This window comes from Poecile atricapillus, chromosome Z (genome assembly GCF_030490865.1).
Source record: "Poecile atricapillus isolate bPoeAtr1 chromosome Z, bPoeAtr1.hap1, whole genome shotgun sequence".
Classification (NCBI taxonomy): domain Eukaryota; kingdom Metazoa; phylum Chordata; class Aves; order Passeriformes; family Paridae; genus Poecile; species Poecile atricapillus.
The window spans coordinates 112,945,735-112,954,369 of NC_081289.1; the positions used below are offsets into that span (position 1 = coordinate 112,945,735).

At 34.1% G+C, this 8,635-nt stretch overlaps 1 protein-coding gene across 1 annotated transcript in view; it reads right to left on the reverse strand.

Annotated features, from left to right (window-relative positions):
* The window catches only part of CNTLN (centlein), a 192,699-nt gene that overhangs the window by 99,544 nt on the left and 84,520 nt on the right, over positions 1 to 8,635 (reverse strand). The window contains 1 exon segment of the mRNA XM_058825890.1: positions 3,837 to 4,031. Within this exon segment, the coding sequence (XP_058681873.1) occupies positions 3,837 to 4,031 (195 nt within the window).

The window sequence follows — 8,635 nt, forward strand, 5'->3', positions numbered from 1 at the left end:
ACTCAGTTTGAAAGATGGCATCTGTAATACTCTTCTCACAAGTGCAAACTTTACTGCTCCTGCTGCCTCAAAATATAAACATTTCATTTTTAATTCAGTCCTCAAATTCTACAGAAAAATTTTGACATACCTGTACTAAATATATACAGAAATGTGTATAATGTTTCAAAATGTAATGTTTCAAAGACTGTCTACATATTTAGGAGTGAAAAAACCCTCCAACTTTATCAGTGAAGAGTGTTAATCCAAGTTAGTAAAGGAATCCAGATAAGATTTTTCATTGAATGTTCCTATAACATTTTTATCAAAGACTAAACCAAATAGCAGAAAACCAAATAGAAACAGTTTGTAATATATAATAGATATGAATTTTATGACAGAAGATTTAGCATAAAGAAATTGCAGGTAAGTGGATGGGACGGGAGCAGAATAAGAAAATATGCCTATTTCTAAACAACCTTCTGTTACCAAGGTGCATGTCTGCACCATGAAAGACACCATGGGGCAAAACTGCTAATAGCCATGTTCTTGAATTCAACAGGTTTTTTGTTGAATAAAATGCCAAAACAAGTCAAATAAAACATGCAAACAAACAAAACCTCAAAACAACCAATAAAAAAGCCCAACCAAAAAAACCTCAAAACCAAACCAAAGTAGGGAAGTCAGAACTCCTGAAATGTCTAAAGAGTACTTTTTCTGCACAGGCAGATGATATCAATGACTGCCAGGATACAGCTCTGAGGACAGTGGGAAGAAATCTTAATATTTTTATCAGTTGAAGAAACAGAAACATCGTTGAGGCTGAACCCAAGACTGCCCAGATACAGGTGGGGTTTCAAGGGAAGAAAAATGGCAAATTCTTTCTTGATTCACTATGTTTCAACAGGAACTTTACCAGTACTGCAAATTAACACAATTTTTCAGTATCTTGACACAACAGACTTGGAAGAATGATATAGAATGTATATGAATAAAAGGCAATTCTAACTCCTATGCACCATACCATGGGAAAGCTTAGCTACAAGAAAATCACAAAACCCTACTGATTTACCCAGCAGACATATGAAAGTCATTTTAATCACTACCAAAAATATATATTGCTCTCAAAGTTACAAAGTTTAAGCTCTAAAAAGAGCTCTAGGAAGGTTCAAGCCACTGACTCCCAAGACTTCATACACAACAGCACTCACCACTATACCACTTTTCACATAGACTGGACTATGATGGTTACAATTGCCTCTAAATACACACTTAATATCACAAAACAGGACATCACAATCACATTTAACAAAGCATTTAATCACCTTTTGAAGAATAAGTTGCTGCTATTACTCTGTATGACTGTAGGCAAGGGATGTGGATTTCTGCAATTCATAAAGAAACCAACACAAGGCTACAGATACATATATGCTGTTTCATATATACAAACATAGCTGGAAGCATGCAGTCATGTGGCCACAGATCCCAATTTATCACAGTAGTGCCAAGTTTCCACTTGTGCCAGGCTCCTCTTTTTAACACCTTTCCAACTGTTCTTTCATTCAAAGCCTTAGAAACCTTTTTAGAGCAGTAAGTCATCAAAGCAGTGTCATTCTGATCAGAAGTGATTCCATGCTTATTTGTTCTTTGTGTCCTGGGAATGTACTTAAGGGGGAATGAAGGGCAGCACAACAGCCTTTGTAAAGTCAAAAGGATCATCTTTTTAAAACAAACATTGAATATCCAACATTCTCTTCCTGTCAAATCATGTGCTAATGACTCCTGACAGTTATAATTTTGTCACAAAAGGTTGAAAAACAAGGAAATTGGGAGATATTTCACAGAAAGGGGAAAAGGGTAAATGGTAAGGTACTACCACAGCAAAACTACCTTCTCTATTTTAGAAAATACAGAGTATTTCCACATTTTCACTTATTGTGTTGTCTAAATGCAAAGCTTCCAATTGAGTTCATGAAAGTTTTAATAGCGACTTGTGTGCCCTTTTGAAAAAGTGAACATATCAAACAGCCCTGACTATTGAAAGAGCATGACTCAGATCTACATATCAAAACAAGAAGAGATTTTCTACAGTAGCCTTTAAAATTTCTATTTAGTTTTACTCAAGGCAGTGTAATTGTTTTATTTTGACACAGTTCACAACAAACACAGCTGTCTCATTTACTTTCCCCTGAGGAAACAGAAAAAGACATTGTGGGGACCAACCTTGGCAAAAGATCAAAAACCCACTCAAGTGCTCTCCTACTTTCCTTCCTTGCTAAGACAGAAAGAGAAAATGGGATGATAAACCCACAGTTTAACACTCAGTATCATGGACTGACTCAACTTGAAGACAATCAATTTAAGTTATTGCCAGTTAAAATATATTTAGGTTGTAAGAAATAAAGAAAAAAAAAAATTAATTAACACCTTCCTCCCTACCCAGAAGGAGCTCCCAGCTTCCCAGGCACAACTTCATTCCATCACTCCTGACTTTTTTATTACCAGCTATGCAGGTGGAAAGTTTGCAATCAATAACAGCTCCTATTGGGCCATTCTTTTCTCCTCACACTTTTCTCCTGCTCCAGAACAAGGCATCTCCACAGGCTGGAGTCCTTCAGGATAAACCTATTCCAGAGCAGGTGTTCCATGGACCACAGTTCATATAAGAGAGGAAACTGTTCCAGCATTGACTCCCCTCCACAAGCTGTGGCTTCCATGATCAAATATCCACTTGCTCTGGGCTCCTCCACAGGCTATATTATAGGCATCTGCCCCACAGTTACCCTCTCCATGGGCTGCAGAGAAACAGCTGTTTCCAGCACGTGAAGCAACATCTCCCTATTCTTCTTGCTGACCTTCATGCTTACCAGACTGTTTCTCATCTTCTGTTCTTCATTCTACGCTGCCTCTGTAGCATTTTGTTTTTTTCTTAAGCACATTTTCACAGAAATGCCCACTACACACTCTTTAAGAAATGTTCTAAAGCGTGTCTTTTCCCAAAACTAACATACAGTATATATTAAGAAAGAACAAGCCATACATTTTTCAAAGAAAATGTTATAAGATACCCTATTTGGATAAACTAGAAGCTTTCTCAGGAAGTGGACATGATGATCCACCCTCGTATCTTATTTATACCATTCAGAATCACATTCACCTTTGCAACCTTGAGATCTCTTGCAAGTTTCCCATACTCTATACAGTCACAATAAAAAACAGATGAGGAAGAGTCTGAACCCACTGAAAATCATCATGATTTCAGCTAATTAAATAGAATCATTTAAATCACAGATTTTTTTGCAGATGTCATTTATTTACTATAGCTTATAGTTGATGTTGTTATTCTTATTTAATGCCTAAATCAAAGAGTGAGACTCCATGAATGAGGCAATCCAGCACCATAAAAAGTTGAAAGTATAAACTTCAAACGACATTGTTGCCATTCTTTCTAGAAAAAATTACTGTAACCCACTATAAAAGACAAGAATTTGGAAAAAAATCTCTTTTGTTTAAAAATTCGTAATAATAACAATTTATATTTCTCTCACTTTCCTTACAGTGAAAGATGGTCATTCTGATAAACATGACAAAATATCTGTTAAATATTCATTTTAGCAAACCTACAAAGAATTTATCCTTCAAATAGTTCATTTAATTAAGAATCCCTTATTCATTATTTAATAAGGTAAAACCTTCTACTCCCAACAGCTATTTTAACAAGTCTTTGGCAGATAACACAGGAACTATTCAAACAAGCTTCCAGAATTATAAGCAGCGTCAACAGATATTAAAATTATTATCTGGACCCTTGAGCAAAAACGTTTGGCTTCACCAGCCTGACTTACACACAAATACACCAGACAATAAAACTACCCTATCTCATGCTTTCTTCCAGTCCTTATATTGCTGCTTTACAGAGTATCTGTAGTGTACAAATTATGCTCTGCTAGGTTAAGTTTTGCTTTTTTCAATTTTTTCTGTAAAAGCTCCATTTCAGATTCTTGCATAGTAACACAGCAGTCTAGCTCACTTAAAGAAGGCTGTTGAAATACCTAGAAAATGACAGTACAGGTATATTACATTGGTAACAAAAAATCAGAAACATAACACAACATTTACATAAAACTGCCTATTAACAGTAGTACAGAGACGTGTAAAATCTGCAAATAATTCTGCTTTCATAAATGACTCCATAATCAAAACCAGATCTCAAAATATTAAGGAAACATTTTCAGACCATCACCAAATTTTCTAAATCCAAATTTACATTCTTAACAATAGTTATTTTATGCAGACTTTTCTTCTGCAGTAACTTATTCTACTTATTAGACAGTATTTTGTATGTGACATGCTGTTAAATTTCTTGACAAAACATTGCACTTTCTGGGCTTGTTTCTGGTGAAACTTCAAGTTGTATGTATCACTACCCTAACAAAGACAACATTAACTGCATATTCTGTAACTAGACATACAGTTAATTAAGAACTGCCTGAGAAAAGTACTTTTCAAAGTAAATCTACAGCTTATAGCCATTACATCCTTAAACACAGCACAAGTGTTGTGGTCAAACTGAAGACTTACAGAAAAATATATATTCTAGGTCACAGAATCTGTGCTCAAGGTTGGTACTTTATTTTGTTACACTGCTGTATTCCATGACCTTTCCTAGCTATCAATCCATGTGCAGCAATTGCTTGGCACAATACGAGGCTGCCAGACTTGGCCTAGTTACCAAACCTGTTCAGAGAGGACATGTTTCAGTGGTAGCAGTACTGTAAGTTATATCCCTGATACCCAGTAGCAGACTCATGTATGCATGACCAAGATGCAAGACAATGATGATATAATTCCCACATGCTCAATGCATCCAGATAGCTGGAAGTTAGCACCTCAGTGCCATTGCTGGAGAAGGAATGATGTAAACTGTCTGCCTAATTGATTGCATAATTAAAAGGGCTGGTTAGTTTAAAAAGCCAATGGAAGTGGTTTGAGCTGACCTTTTACTCCACTGATGAGGGGGAAACTCATGAAACTCCATTGCCAGAGGTGTTCGAACAGCTTTGACAAAAAGCTGGCAAATAGTAAAGGCTTTAATCAACAAACTTGATCCAGAAGATACGTTCTTAAGACTAACTAGCAGTTTTATTTTATCCCTTATTAACAAGGCCCTGACAACATCACTTGCTTGCATAGACAACATCACTAGTTTGAGCATATTCTTAAGACAAATACTAATTTCAATAGAGAAGATAAAATTTGGTACAATTATCAGGTGGCACTACCATCTCAAATACTGGCATTCTCCACATAAAATAAGTCAGGTATACTGACAAAAATTAGAAAAAGCAGTGTAAAAAAAGGTTAAGTTAATAAATCTCCAAATTCATGCTAATCAAGAAATGAGGTTGTCCAAAGCTGATTAAAATCAATCAAGCAAACACCTTAGTAAGCTACTAATACTAAGTAAGTATTTGTTGGAAACAGACAAATGGGCATAGCCATTTTATTAATGCAGAATATGCTTTTCATAAAGCCTAAGATAAACTCACAATTTCAACAAATAAATTACAAATTAAAGATATTGAGCACTTGTTTTAGAAAAAACACAACTCTTCATACAGTAAGTACAAGAAATACGTCAGAGAGTAGAAGCTGCCCATGTTTTTGCTGACTTCCTTAAATACATTCTGTTCCTCATTTTGCATGGTTTAGGCCATATGTAGTTGCAAACAGATGTCATTACCACCTATGATCAGTAAAAGGCCTGTTTATAACTATTAGCTCATTACCACATGGGAAAAAATAAAAAAGAAAACAGGAAAATGAGGCACGGACAAGCCATGCAATCAAAAGAGTGCTTTAAAGAAAACTGGACTTCATGTTTGAACAAAATCTGAGCAGTACACAGAAAGCAAAAAATCCAACAAAACCTAGAGGACAGAAATAGTGTCAGTATATAAGGGAAATGTTCCATATGCAAGCTCTGGAACTGATTTTCTAACTTGAACTATATTCTTTCTTTTTACAATAGATAAATACACCTACCAATTCAGCACACACTTCTTACTGATTTCTCAGTTGCATGTAAAAAAAGAGCTCCATATGGAACACAAGCTTTAGAACTATAATAGTAATTCAAAATGGAGTCAACAAATTCAATCCATTACAATTTAAAATCACATTACTGTTACTTTAAAAAGTCTACACCTGTTAAGTGCTCATAGAATTATTTAAGTTTAAAAGGACCTTTAATATCCTCAAGACCACCTGCTGCTGCTGAATTTTAAGCCACAAGAATTACAGAAATTCACTAATGATTAACTTCATATTGTGTCACTACTTTTATTCTTTCAAAAATGAAATACCAAGTGTTTTAAAACATAACTCAATTTAAGAGTCACAGACTACACCAAAACCTGTTCCTCTATGTCATGCAGGTTCTGCTATTGACTTCAATAGGACCAATACATGAACAGTATGATTCTTCATTTGTTTTGAGATTATTTTCCTACTGCTTTCTTCTTCCAAAAGAGATCCCTAGAAATCACTATAATATAATATAATATAATATAATATAATATAATATAATATAATATAATATAATATAATATAATATAATATAATATAATATAATATAATATAATATAATATAATATAATATAATATAATATAATATAATATAATATAATATAAATAATATAATATAATATGATATGATATAATATAATATAATATAATTAATATAATTAATATAATATAATATAATAATATTATTTCAAATAAAATGCCATAAAGGCAGTATTTCTAATAAAACCCTTACAGTCACTGTCCATATGGCTATACAGACATATTTCTTGGAAAACTAAATCCAGCAAATCAAGCCTTAAATGTTAACTTGCACCTCCAAAATGCCTATGCTTTTACCTCAAAGTATTCAGTAGATCATTGTTACCAAAACATACTTACCTATAGAATTTGGGTCTATGATATCCTGAAAACCTGCTCAATTTTTTAAGTATACCTGTGAAATTTTTTCAGGTTCAGAAATACTAAGAAAACAATCCACCAGGACTCCTGTTCAATAGGAGTTTGGCATAATTTTCTGTTAAAGTTAATCCTTTAATAACTGAGAAATATTATTTTAATTTTCCTAGCCTAAAAACTTAGTTTATTCAAATATCAAGAGAATGTTGAACATTAATTTTTTTAGACACAAAAGTAGACCTTCCCAACACGGAAAGCTGGGTGAAATTTCTCTCTCTGGTCTTTTGTTTCGGATTCATGTCAATTTAATTTTATACTTCTGGACTTCTGTGCTCTGAGTATCTTTGGTTAAAAGAAAAAAAAATATTAAACACAAATTATTTAGTGAAAATATTTGATTACTATGAGAACAACCAACTTCTGTATAAAAACATGACTCTATGAACAAACCAGAGTTCGAAGATCTATGCATGAAAAAAGAACAGCAATTTTACAAGAGCATGTAGTGACAGGACGAGGGACAATGACTTCAAGTTGAAGGAGGGGAGATTTGAATCAGATATTATGATGTAATTCTTTACTGTGAGGGTGGTGAGGCACTGGAACAGGTTGCCCAGAGAAGCTGTGGATGCCCCACCCCCAGCAGTGTTCAAGGCCAGGTTGGATGGAGTTTTGAGCAGCTTGGTCTGGTGGGAGGTGACCCTGCCCATGGATATGGGAGGGTGAAACTAGATGATCTTTAGGTTCCTTCCAAGGCCATTCTATGGTTTGTGAAAAGGCCATTCTATCATTCTATGAAATGCAATTCCATTGGATCCTCATAAAGAGTTGTGACCTTTTCTTGGTTTTTTACTTTTTACATGAAAACTTTAATTTGTAAACTAAGAACTAAGGGAAGTATAAAAATAGTAAGGCAAAAATGGCAAATAATTTGGACTACAATGCAACACTGATTTTTTCCTAACACTATTAGGAAACAAAAAAGCAGAATAGTGAGTATCAAGACTACATAAATCATACAATGTCCAAGGTCTGTATGAAGGATGGAGTCCAGTCTCATAGTAAACTTGTAATCAGAAACTTGTAATCCAGAAAATTGCAGTCTGAGAGGCAGCACCAAGTTCTTCAACAGCTTCTGCCTCAGAATTATCATTGTAGATTTTTCATATTAGGAACTGAAACAGTAACTCACAGAGTAACTCAACAGAGAATTCCATGAAGTTCACTTCCTAAAGTTTATTCTGCATCCTGTCTAAAACTAAAATTTCTATGAGACAATCATTTCAGTATACACATAATGGTGAACCTCTTCACAGTCTATCCATCTACATGCTGAGTACAGCAAATAAAAAGCTTTTTCTCATGTTTAAGCATCTTAGATTAGAGTACAATTGTATTACAAGGTCTAGCTTAACAGAGTAATGGTTTCCTCTTTCATACAGCAGTATCAGTTTATATCACATGCTATTTTATGAAAGATCATGTGTCTTTTGTGATACTGAAACTTACCTTACAGGCAAAAAATATTTTCCAAATAAATGTCAGAACTTGTATTTATGTTTTAAACAACAAATATAATCAAGAAATATTTATTTCTATCAAGCAGATATCTCTTACATGTCTTTTAACAGTGAGACTCCACTGATGCATTAATCAAGCTGAAGCATAAGCA